Raw genomic sequence first — 12,561 nt, 5'->3', positions numbered from 1 at the left:
AAAAATCTACTCTGTTTTTCTGAATTAACGACTTAATTATCTCAGAATTATGAGATCATTTTTCATGAATAAAATTTTTTTGCTCTGTTTTTCTGAATTAACGACTTAGTTATCTCAAAATTATGAGATAATTTTTCATGAAAAAAAAATTAATTGTTCTGTTTTTCTGAATTAATGAGATCCCTCAAAATCCTGCCAGGAGCTCTATTTTAGGTGGATTGCATGGAAATAAACATGTCCCGCCTTTCAAGTTTAATCCAGTTTTATTTTACTTTGGGTTTGAGACATTGGGAGATACTGCTGTCTTTAAGCAATGTAAATGGTATTGTTATTAGTGCGTCAACTTTGCGCAGACACCTCAAGACTTTGCGCCTGTTCAGACGAAAAGAACATTCTGATCTGCTTGACGTTGCTGTGTTTCTACAGGATCAGTTGAACCGATATGGTATGCTTCACGGATATAAGATGATGCATCTGAAATGCATTCAGGCTGGCTATGTGGTCACACAAGAGACAATCAGGCAATTGTTGAAAATACTGGATCCCCATGGAGTGCAACTGAGGCGGCCGGAATCGTCTTCGGCGACGTTTGTATCATAATCCAGGCCCGAACTTTTTATGGCATGTTGATTCATATGATAAACTCAAACCATATGGGATCTGCATCAATGGTGCAATCGACGGGTTTTCACGAATGGTGATATGGCTACATGCATACTCTACAAGTAGTGATCCCAAGGTCATCGCTGGATACTTTATTGATGCGGCGTTATCAAGGAATGGGACAGCCACCCGAATTCGCTCAGACTTAGGGACAGAGAACTGTTACATGGAACAGATGCAGATGTTCATGAGACATGATCATACGGACGACTTTTCGAGAAATTGCTATTTGTATGGCTCAAGCAATCATAACCAACGGATAGAGCAGTGGTGGGGATTTTTGAGGAAACAGCATGCACAGTTCTGGATCAACCTATTTCAAGATCTAAAAGATTCTGACGACTTCTCCGGTGACTTCATAGACAAAAGTCTAATACAGTTCACATGTCTTGAAATAATAGAGGTACAGTAAGAAATGTGCTTTAGACATGTAAATTGTGATATGTTATTCAGCTATAGATTTTGTCAATACGCCAAATGTTGTGACATGCAGCATAATTATGTCATTTCATAGGTCTAACAACTGTTCCATAACAGAAGCAAATGGGCAATAACCATTATTTAATTAGATTATTAAATTAATTTGTAGATCACAATTTTTTCCTTATTCCCATATAGTTGACTTTTTAAGAGATGGATCTCAGTATAAGTAGTTAGAATTAGCAGCAGCCTGCATCTACAACAATAAAATGATTATCTAATATTAACCCAAAAACATCATAATATAAAACACTGACAAGGAAAATTTACCGCACTATGAGTAGCCTACTTTTATTAATTTCATTCTGGTACTTTTATGAACATTTTGGTGAAAGAAAATTGTTTCTCTGCATTAGTGGGACACAGTATATGAGAGGGATGACTTATCTGACCCTGATCATATAAAACAAATCTTAACATAGAGTTTTATTGTTTTCAAATATAGAATTTAACATGCATGAAACTGTTTGAGAAACGGCTCTACTGTATCATACTGGACCATAAGCATTTATTTTGCCTGCAGGTGGTATTGCAATGGTGTGGACTAATTTTTTTTTACTTCCCCACTGTTTTTTTTTTATATTTAGAGAGAACTGCAGGATGTTGTTCACCTTTGGAACACGCACAGAATTCGCCCATCCAGAAATGCTGTGTCTCCATGTGGACGTCCAGTGATGATGTACACCCTACCCCAACTTTTTGGTGCTAGGGAGTACCTTAAAGAGGTATCCCAACAGAAGATACAGGCTTGTAGGGAGGAATGTCGTGAGAGAGGACCATATCCCTGTGATAATACAGTGTTTGACATTTGTTGCCTTGCCATGGTAGAAAACAGTCTTCATCCACCAACCTCTCCAGAGGAAGCCATTGATCTTTACATGTTCTTACGTGCTTACATACGTACCCAAATTTAATAATCACAAGTTGTTCTACTGGATCAAATGACTGAATGTGAGCACCCACTCATAGCCAAAAAAACAACAGAATTGCTGTTTGGACGGAAAAGGATATATACCATGACATTCATTGTAAATGTTTGACAGAAGTACTGTGTTTGCAATCGATAATAAACACCTCTTTCATAATGGACATCTCCCAACTCAGCTCCATATCATCTCTTTTTATTCATCATTATGTAAAAAGTACATCTCATCCACAGAACTGGGAACAATCCTGTACCTGCAAATGAAAGGTATCACATGTTGCCATTGTCAAAAATGGCACATTTGTCCTTATGGTGGAACTATTTCGCATCACCAGATGTGGTCTGACACACTTTGGACTCATTGTAAACAGGGCAACCTACATGATGCTTGGATGGCCTTTAAATCAAACATATTATTGTATCTTGTTATCATGTGTCTCTGGGCTGCACATAAAGCACTTTTTTACACAATTATTTGTCATCATATAAATACATGCTAAACCAGTAAAACATTTTTTCTCCCCAGTGTGATTTACTGTGTATGTAGGAAATAAGCCTATTTGGTAAATTTGGTAATGTAGAGATGACTGTTTAAATATGTTGTCTAAAGAGTACTGGTGAATGCAGGAACTGCAGTGCAGTTGTCAAAACTCGGTAATTCTATTGTGTAGACAAAATTTGTGTGTGTTATCTGCAGTAAAGACCCGATTTGTTTGAAAACAAGAGAGAAACCTGTGCTTTTTATTTGTAAAAAGCAGAACACCTTCTAATGTACAGTGCTGTATGTTAGAACAGATTTCCAAACACTGGCAAAATTTAGAATTAACATGAGCTGACATTACCCCAGGGTCTTTTAAATTGTTAAATTGTCCCAAAAAGTATGCTCCTAAACTGCTAACAGAAATGATGGCTTATATAAAAGTTTTAAAACATTTAAAATATTGGTACATGTATCTAAATAAAAATGAAATGTATCCACATGCATTTCTAACATACATTGTGTAAAAGGCTTATAATTGTTTTTTTGGTTAAATGGACCTTAAAGTATACTAACAAAATGTTCAGCCACTCAATATGTTTCTACAGACAGTTTAAGTCTGGTAACAACAACAACTGCATATGAAACGTTGCAAAACGTTGAACTGAAGTGGAACTATTCAGCATGACCAAATGTGATTTGACAAACTTTGGGCCCACTGCAAACAATGCAACATAAATGGCATTTAAATGGTCCTGTATCATTATCAATAAATCAAACTGATTATTGAATCTTGTTATCATGTGTAAATGTTTCTATGGGCTGGATATATTCGGAGTCCATCAACAAAATGCTCATCAGCCAGTAAACTTGTTTCCACAGTAAGTTTGGTAATGACATTTTGTATAAAACTGAAACTGAAAACAAAATAAAAAATAAATCACCCTGCACTCATAATGCAATTACTTCCCCTATGTGCTCTGTCTTACATTCACACACTATCTAAAGGTAAACAGATGGCACTGATAAGGCTACTGTATACCTGGGCAAAAGGGAAGAGTGTGTACATGTGAGTGAGTGAGACACTTCTATGCAATGTCCATTCCATAGAAGTTGCTAGACAGTATAGCCTCCATTTCAGCTCGGAGGTCAGGATAGCTGTTGTAAGTTGATGGCAGCTCTAAAGTTGGGCCACAAGTATGTGCAATAGGCCGCCTTGATAAACCTTCCAAAGGGGTGAATATGACTTGAATGTCTTTAACGCAGATGACATCAGACCCTGTCATGAATCTCAACATCTTCCGGAGGCCTATCTCATCCAATCCCCTGATGTACTGATGTAAAAATTGCAAACTTTGGTTCTCTGCTGGAGTAGCTGGAGAGGCCGTGATCAACTTTAAAACCTTCCGGGTTGATGGTTTTAAGATTCTCATACATCTTCTGCATATCCAGCACACTGGGGAAGAACTCCCTGAGAGTTGGTCCTGCGACTGCTGCAATGTTATCCAGTGCATATTTTGGTTGCTGGATTATTTGCTTGTGGGCCACTTGGAGAAGCACAGCTTTCAAGTTCTCTTGTGTTGGTACTGTTCTTACTCCCATGCGATCCATAAGATCAAGAAGCTCATCTTTATCATCACCATCAAGGGTGTCTTGCAAAGCAGTGGACAAGAGATCGCGCTCAGACTGACTAAGATACAACATTAGTGAGTCAAACAATAAATCAGGTGAGACAGTGTGTTCACCAAATGTGATTGCTGCTGTAAAGGCTTGAGCCAGCCGAGAAGGAAAATATCCATGTTCCTTTAATCCCTTGACCATTATCCTACCAACAGATTTCCATTCTTCTTCTTGCCATTTTGGGGATAGTGATGGTACTCTCACATCTGCACCCTCTGCTGCAGTCTAAAAACTCTGTCCAGAAGGCAGCATATACATCCCTGGACACGCCATCAGCATCTGCCCCCATTTCATGAATGAAGCTGTATTTCACAGAGTAGGACATAATCACTTCATCCTTGAATTGGGTAATCAGTTCCTCCAAGAGATTGACTCTGTGGAGTTTCACCGTCACATGCAAAGGTTCATAAGTAGGACTTAAGGGGCCAGCAGGCACTGTGTCAGAATGGACAGGAGTTGAGCTGTAGGTGTTGATGTGTATCTGTGCCTCTTCTATAGGCTCATGTAAGATTGTGTCATCAAGATCTTCTAAAAATGGTCCACCTTGCAAAGGGCCAAAAATGACCTCTGATGTATCACACAAAGATGTAAGATCAACAATCTCTACAGCAGTAGAGACAACATCTTCTACAGTATGTGTCTGCTGTTCACTGTCATGTGTTTTTTGTGTCAGCTGCTCATTATCTTCTGTTGTGTTTTTCTGTCGCTCATTTTGCCTCGCTGCATCTGTCTGTTCATCAGTTCCTTCTGTCATCTCTGTGAACACTTCATCTTCATTTGTCTGGTGCTCTGTGAACAAGTAAAATCTTAAAATCCCCAATTTATGTGTCTCATAGAGCTCTCCCACACTAACACCCTCATCAAGGTATGCTTCCTGAAAGTCAACAATATTGTGACTAAACTCTTCCCACTTTCCCTTTCTCGATTTCTCATTGGGGAAAAATAGCTTTTTAGCTTGTGATAGAATCTCTGTTTTTGTGGCTTTCTTGGAAATATCAAGAACTCTGGTTCCTCCACCATTGCGTTTTCTCACTTGTTTCTTGTCGTGTATCCATCCTAGTTCTATTTTCCTTGTCATCTTCACGGCCCTTTTGTTATTTCTCAGATGTATCTTTGTTGGCTGCATAGAATGCTCCTCCTCAAAATCTTGATCTGTGTCTTTATTGCTTGTCAATGTGCCCAACTTTCTTCTAAGTTTTTCAAATAAGGACTGTCTTTTTAGATCATCACCACGCTTTCTCTGTTTTTCCATACAGAAACGCCTTGTAGCAATCCTATCACCATATGCTGGAATGTAAGCAGTCATAGTGGCATCATCTATTTCTCCAACTACCGAGCTGTCAATCTGTAATAAAAACAAAACAATACAGTAAGATATATTGGTTATCTTAAATCTAAGAGATGGCTATTTTTCCATATGAGTGAAAATTAATTTCTTAGCAGTAGCTACAAATCAGCAATTTATTTCTATTTTTCTTCACTTGCTTGTTTCTCTTTTCGCATGGGAATAAAAGGAGCTAAAATATTAAGTAATTTAACACAAAAACAGCTGTCTAAAAAATGCTTGTAACCATAAACAATGAAGTTTGAGTGACATAATGATGCTGAAAATAAAGTGTATTAACAGTGAAAATCCTTGACATCAAAGTTAGTCAGGGGACTGATTACTTTCATGTATTCCTCTTTAATTACATAACTATTTGCCTCAATTACAAGAAAAGCACATTGACAGAAGCAGGATGTTGTTCACCTCTGGAACACACACAGAATTCGCCCATCCACAAATGCTGTGTCTCCCTTATATTACTGCTTTTATGTTCTCCATAATATTGCTATTCCATATTGATTCCATACTTCAGCTCCCAACCAAGGCCTGTGCTGGCATCTAAACATTACTCCATCCTTTTAAAACAATATCAAATCACAACATAATGGACAGCAGTAATTGTAAGGGCACGATATTTATTTTGTGCATTTATTTATAATTTCAAACATACAAGTCAGCACTTTGCCTGAATGTATAATGGTGATGCTACTGCACAACTACTGTTACTTGTTTATGTAGGGTAGAGACCAAAATATAGTGTGAATTGACTCCTAAAGATACCTATAAACCTTATTTTACAGGACTAGAATAGGGAAGAAATGAAAACATTGTTGGGAGAGACAGGTGTGCTTGGCATAAAAAAGAAATCAGAAGCACTGGCACTAAATGTGATAGGGTTATGATTACTTGTATAATCTGCAGATTCAGTAAAATGTAAAACAATTAAAATTAATATATCGCAGGAATGAATGTGCTGTCACCTACATGATCTTGCTGCATTTTCTGAATATTTTTCTCAGGAATCCCTCGGCTCTGAAGAAACATCCACAGACCATCATCTTGTGGGAGAGGGGTATTTGAAGACGTAGCCATAGCTGGCCCTGAACAAATGTCGGAAAAAGGCAGCATTTATGTAAATATGTGTTGCACCATAAATATAAACAGATTTAGGACTGTACCCTCAAAAGTATAATTGCTTTAAATATCTCAAAAATGTATTTTGGCCAAGAGTGTGATAACCTTGCTAAAAATTGATGTTTCATGCATCAGCTGTATAGGTAGGCAACTATAGGCCTTTCTTATCACTTCTTATCACTAAGACAACTGTCTTAAGCATTTGAATGTGCCCATCTTAAACAGTAACATTACTCAAAACGTAGAGAAGGCTAGACTCAAGAAGGTCAATAGTGTTGAGACACAGGCTATATGTACTCATTTATCCGTGATCACTGCACAATCTAGTTTCTGAAAAATATATAACTTGTTTCGGAAAGCTTCAAAAAGCTAGCTTTGTTACTAAATTATTAAATGCATCAAGTACACAGTTTAGAAACATATCAACAAATAAAACAATTACAGGACACATATGCATAGTGACAAACCAAAAGAGAGGGCACAACTAAAGAAACCGAAGCAATGTCAGAATATATTCAACATTATTATTGGTGTAGCACGCTGAACACTATACTAAACGTCCGTGCAAAACTTAATCGGAATAGTATCCCTGCTGGCTTTGAAACTGGCAAAGTTCTGAATGTTTGTTTACTGTTATGTAATGTCGCGACGTCGAACGTGCTGCATGCACTGGGGATTTCTGACGTGATTTTTTCACTCCCCTGACAGCAGCCGAGCTCGCTGTGTTCGAGGACCTCTTGATTTACAGATTAAGCACTAAAGTTACAGCAAATAGCGTGGTTTACTTATCTTAGCCAACAAACTGAAAGAAAAGTGGTTAACATAATGTTCCTCGTAAAAAATCACACGTTATTATCCCCTCGACCTTAAAAGTTAAGGTTCCTTTTGCTGACTAATGGTAAATATTAGCTTAACGTTACATAAGTTAGCCTATCAACTGCAGCTGATGTACGTAACTTAAGTTAACGTAGTTAGTAAAAACTATCCCCGTAACATTATCGTTAACATACGTTTATAAACAGCTATTATAACCTCGTTTTACATGTCGTAACGCGTAACATGTAGCCTAACTATAATAACTTAGCTATTACCTGCACTGAACCCATGTAGGCCTGGCACTGTTGTTGTTGGAGGGTCAGGCTGATTAGCATCAGCAACTGTGGCCTGACGTTACTTCGTGCAGGTGAGAGCTTCTCGCAGGATTTTGAGGGATCTCTAATTCAGAAAAACAGAGCAATTTTTTTTTATTCATGAAAAATTATCTCATAATTTTGAGATAATTAAGTCGTTAATTCAGAAAAACAGAGCAAAAAATTTTTATTCATGAAAAATTATCTCATAATTCTGAGATAATTAAGTCGTTAATTCAGAAAAACAGAGTAGATTTTTTTTTATTCATGAAAAATGTATCTCATAATTTTGAGATAATTAAGTCGTTAATTCAGAAAAACAGAGCAAAAAAATTTTATTCATGAAAAATTATCTCAGAATTCTGAGATAATTAAGTCGTTAATTCAGAAAAACACAGTAGATTTTTTTTTCTCAAGTGAATGCAATACGCTTCCATAATTTCTCCTTCTAGTTTAGAGCAAGAAAATGTTGCAAAGGGGGCAGCATGTAGGAAGTGTCCTGTTGGAAGTGAACTTTCATTTGTTAATTTGACACATTTGTTATACATCTATGATGTGTGGTTTTAGGCTTCACCATTGTATTGCAGCCTGTTTCAAAAAAGTAAAGCGAAATGCTTTATTTTGTGTGATTTGCATGTGTTATTTATTTTAGTGAAGTGACATATGGTGACTCATACTGGGAATTTGTGCTCTGCGTTTAACCCATTCAAGCAGCAGTGCAATATGCAGACCAATAGCTGATAAAATTGTACATTGGTTCAACTCAATTAATTATCTTTTTTTAACATAAATGAGCTTAAATTTTAAGTCAACTTAAATTGCAATTACTTAGTAGATTCTTTGAAACCAGACTGAAACCAGATATTTACATACACTTAAGGAAATAAAAAAATATGTGTTGGATTTACTTAAAATATGCATGCACCATTTTTGCATCACACTTTTTAAGTAAACCCAACTTGGAAAAAAATTACTTAAAATTAAATAAAAAAAACTGTTGTTCTATGTACTTAAAATTTTGGGTACACTCAACATTGTTTACTTAAAAATATACAGTTGAAACCAGATATTTACATATACTTCAGAAAAAAACACAAAAACTTTTATTTCTTTACTGTCATACATTAAATCAGAGTAAACTTTTTCTGTTTTGAATCAATAAATCTTAACATATTTTTTGTATATGTTAAATGTCAGAATCGATCAAGGGAGAGTTTTTATGTATTTTTATCATTTTCATCAAAGTCAGAAGTATACTTACAGTACACTAAGTTTATCGTGCCTTTAAACAAAAAAAACTCCAGATGATTCCATTCTGAGCTTAAGAAGCTTGTGATAGGTTAATTGATTCCATTTGAGTTAATTGGTGGCATGCCTGTGGATGCATATAAAGGCACACCTCAAACACAGAGCCTCTTTCTTTGACGTCATGGGAAAATCAAGAGAAATTCACCAAGACATCAGAAAAAGAATTGTTGACCTCCACAGGTGTGGCTCATCCTTAGGTGCAATTTCCAGTTGCCTGAAGGTCCCACTTTCATCCGTTCAGACAATAATACACAAGTATAAAAAACATGGGAATGTACAACCATCATACCGCTCAGGAAGGAGACAGATTCTGAGTCCCAGAAAGGAACGTTTTTTGGTGCGAAATGTGCAAATCAACCCCAGGACAACAGCAAAAGATCTTGTGAAGATGCTGGCTGAAACAGGTAAGACAGTGTCATTATCCACAGTAAAACGAATACTGTACCGTCATGAGATGAAAGGTTACTCCACCATAAAAAAAGCCAGACTACAGTTTGCAACTGCACCTGGGGGAAAAAAATCTTAATTGTGGAGACATGCCCCGTGGTCTGACGAAACAAAAATTTAATTGTTCGGCCATAATGATAAACGGTATATTTGGAGGAAAAAGGGCGAAGAATTGAAGCCTCAGAACACCACCCCAACTGTCAAATATGGGGGTGGTAGTATAATGTTGTGGGGCTGCTTTGCTGCAGAAGGGACTGGTGCACTTTACAAAATAGATGGCATCATGAGAAAAGAAAATTATGTGGATATATTAAAGCAACATCTGAAGACATCAGCCAGGAAGTTAAAGCTTGGGTCTTCCAAATGGACAATGACCACAAGCATACCTCCAAATTAGTTACAAAGTGTCTTAAGGACAACAAAGTCAAGGTATTGGAGTGGCCATCACAAAGCCCTGATCAATCCCATAGAAAATTTGTGGGCGGCACTGAAAAGGCGAGTGCGAGCAAGAAGGCCTACAAACCTGACCCGGTTACACCAGTTCTGTCGAGGAGTGGGCCAAAATTCCAGCAAACTATTGTAGAAAGCTTGTGGAAGGACACCCAAAATGTTTGGCCCAAGTGAAACAGTTTCGGGGCAATTCCACCAAATACTAAGGAGGTGTACGTATACTTCTGACTTTGATTAAAGTGATAATAAATATACATAAAAACATAAAAATAGTTACAGTCCTGTGAGGGTGTAGTCCATCCGTATAAATTCCACTGTATCACGTCCTTATCGACCCAAATCCAATTCAATCACACTGCGATGAAACAGTCCCAGCTCATAGAACACAAGTTGCAAACCTAACGCAATGAATCAGTTTAGGAATGTATTTAGACAGATTCGCGAGGATGGATTAAGTTGAGCAGCCGCCAAAAACATGCAGCGTGCATCTTTCACCACTGCTGGTGACACCAATGACTATAATATAAAGAAAATAAAGTAAAGAAAACTCAGTTTGCAAACTTTATGCCCGAATCACAGACAGTATCAACCATCCTCATCATCTTACATTATAAAATGAAAATACACCAGAATTATACAGAGAATAAGAATGATTGAACCTTACTTAACGCGATGAAACAGTTCAGGCATGTATTTAGACAGATTCGCGAGGATGGATTAAGTTGAGCAGTCACCAAAAACATGCAGCTTCTCTAGTAATCCATTTCACACCCAAAAGAAATACACACATACAGTATATATACACATGTATTTTATATGACTAAACATGTTATGCATTTGTGGCGGGGCGGTGGAGGGCAAGAATTGACACAATATACAACTAAAAATTAGAGCAGACTACGCCACCCAGTTTCTATAAATGGGGAAATTTATACCCAAAATATAGCACACAGGCTCGTTACCACTGAACACAGGACACGTGGATATAAATACAAAATACTTTTATTGCACAATAACTAGTTAAAATAATAAAAACTGTTGACCAAACAGAGACAAGAAGTAAAGAAAAACAAGAAACTTTCCACCAGTAGGGCAGCTAGCTGAACAGTGAGTATCCTAAGACACACCACTCACAAACACTCACCCCACACCCACTCTAACTGAGGGAGACGCAGATATCAATAGCAAAAACACACTGTGAGAAACACCACCACCACAAGGCCAAGACAGCTAGCTTCCCTCACTGGGGCCTTCAGCTCCTGAAATAAACAAAATAAAAGAATAAAACAAAACACAGTTAAACTCACATTCAACCCAACAACTCGCGTTAGAATAAGTTCACACCGTAAAGGGGAACACAATGGACAATTTACTGGCCACAAGGGTCAGACAGAAGGATGTAAATACTAGGTTCGTGCCAAAAAGCTCAAACCTAGACATGCCATGGAGCAGCAAGAGGTTAAAAGAGAAGAACAAAACCAAGAGAAGAAATAAAGCAAACAATACACGTGAAGACAACAGTCTTCAAATTAAAGCACATTAAATACAAAAAAAAAACAAGTTAACAAAAGGACAAAAACTGAAAAGAGCCTTCAACAAAGAAAACAGATACAAATTAAACAAAACAAACATGCTGCTGGTGGCAATGTAATAGCCGGTGAAGCTAAGCCGGCACCGTTAACGGCACCTCTCGCTTAAATGACAGCTCGGACTAACCACGCTTCACCTAAACCACCAGCATACGCCAAACACAAAACCAGAAAGTAATCAGATATGAACGGTCACCGTCATAAAAATAGCAGCAGAACAAACAGTGCAGTCTTAACGCGGTCTAAGGAGCATTCGTCCTGCCGTCCACAGCAACGACGTGCTCGCGAGCAGATGCACCGGAAGTAGAGCGCTAAGCACATGGGTTCAGTTACTCACAGCTTTATCCGTAATCAACGAACTGCAAATACGCAGGTGATCCAGAGCACACACAACGTGGAGTGAAGGACAGCCTGTACCCAACAGCAATGTCGTACCAATCGGGACCATAACCTGGCTCCCGCAAGCTGCGCGCGCACACCCACACACAATGGTTTTATGATGCCTACCCAGGTGACAAACTACGCCTAATAGGCTGTCGCACCTGTCATTCAGGTGAAAACCGCGTTTAATAGTGTGGTACCTAGACTACAATCTACCCCTAGATCTTGCATCGTCGCCCCGACGATGGACAAAACCCCACGATGGCCAGGGAATGACAGTGCCAGAGCCTGAAAAGGGCAGAAACAGCATTAGATGCAGAAGCTAGCATGGAAACACCCCCCCCTCCCTGCTTCCACTGCCCGAGGGAGGTGGTGTTGATTGGAATGATGACCCGCATTAGCTCACCTCATCCACCGCAAGTCAACCCCACTATTACCAGGCTGATCTACAGGTGAGGGTTCCCTTACTGACTCTAAATCTGGAGACCCCACACCAGGTGGTCCAGGAGCCGCTGGAGCTGTAGAGTCAAGATTTTCAGTTAGGCATCGAGGAACAAGGGCAGGTGGAA

At 38.3% G+C, this 12,561-nt stretch overlaps 2 protein-coding genes across 2 annotated transcripts; one reads left to right on the top strand and one right to left on the bottom strand.

Moving 5' to 3' along the window:
- The first annotated feature begins 188 nt into the window (after nucleotides 1–188).
- LOC125138333 lies at nucleotides 189–3,032 on the top strand. The gene is made up of 2 exons (XM_047815022.1): nucleotides 189–1,066; nucleotides 1,731–3,032. The coding sequence occupies exons 1-2, from the start codon at nucleotides 695–697 to the stop codon at nucleotides 2,055–2,057; spliced, it is 699 nt and encodes a 232-aa protein (XP_047670978.1). The 5' UTR covers nucleotides 189–694; the 3' UTR covers nucleotides 2,058–3,032.
- An 828-nt stretch (nucleotides 3,033–3,860) lies between these two features.
- Nucleotides 3,861–8,001, bottom strand: LOC125141387. The gene is made up of 4 exons (XM_047814617.1): nucleotides 7,779–8,001; nucleotides 6,538–6,653; nucleotides 4,376–5,571; nucleotides 3,861–4,236 (listed from the first exon to the last, which is right to left on the bottom strand). Exons 2-4 carry the CDS (start codon nucleotides 6,643–6,645, stop codon nucleotides 3,861–3,863), a joined length of 1,680 nt encoding a protein of 559 aa, XP_047670573.1. The 5' UTR covers nucleotides 6,646–6,653; nucleotides 7,779–8,001.
- Nucleotides 8,002–12,561: the final 4,560 nt, after the last annotated feature.

Source organism: Tachysurus fulvidraco, chromosome 6 (assembly GCF_022655615.1).
Source record: "Tachysurus fulvidraco isolate hzauxx_2018 chromosome 6, HZAU_PFXX_2.0, whole genome shotgun sequence".
Taxonomy (NCBI): domain Eukaryota; kingdom Metazoa; phylum Chordata; class Actinopteri; order Siluriformes; family Bagridae; genus Tachysurus; species Tachysurus fulvidraco.
This window is presented reverse-complemented; position numbering and strand designations above follow the sequence as displayed.

What these genes read in the sequence shown, in the direction of transcription:
- LOC125141387 (XM_047814617.1), bottom strand. Translation starts at nt 6,645, where the DNA reads ATGGCTACGTCTTCAAATACCCCTCTCCCACAAGATGATGGTCTGTGG. An exon ending in AGAAAATGCAGCAAGATCAT is followed by an intron (nt 5,572 to 6,537) that starts GTAGGTGACAGC and finishes TTTTTATTACAG; the next exon opens with ATTGACAGCTCGGTAGTTGG. An exon ending in AGAAGAATGGAAATCTGTTG is followed by an intron (nt 4,237 to 4,375) that starts GTAGGATAATGG and finishes GTTGTATCTTAG; the next exon opens with TCAGTCTGAGCGCGATCTCT.
- LOC125138333 (XM_047815022.1), top strand. Translation starts at nt 695, where the DNA reads ATGGTGATATGGCTACATGCATACTCTACAAGTAGTGATCCCAAGGTC. An exon ending in CATGTCTTGAAATAATAGAG is followed by an intron (nt 1,067 to 1,730) that starts GTACAGTAAGAA and finishes TTTTATATTTAG; the next exon opens with AGAGAACTGCAGGATGTTGT.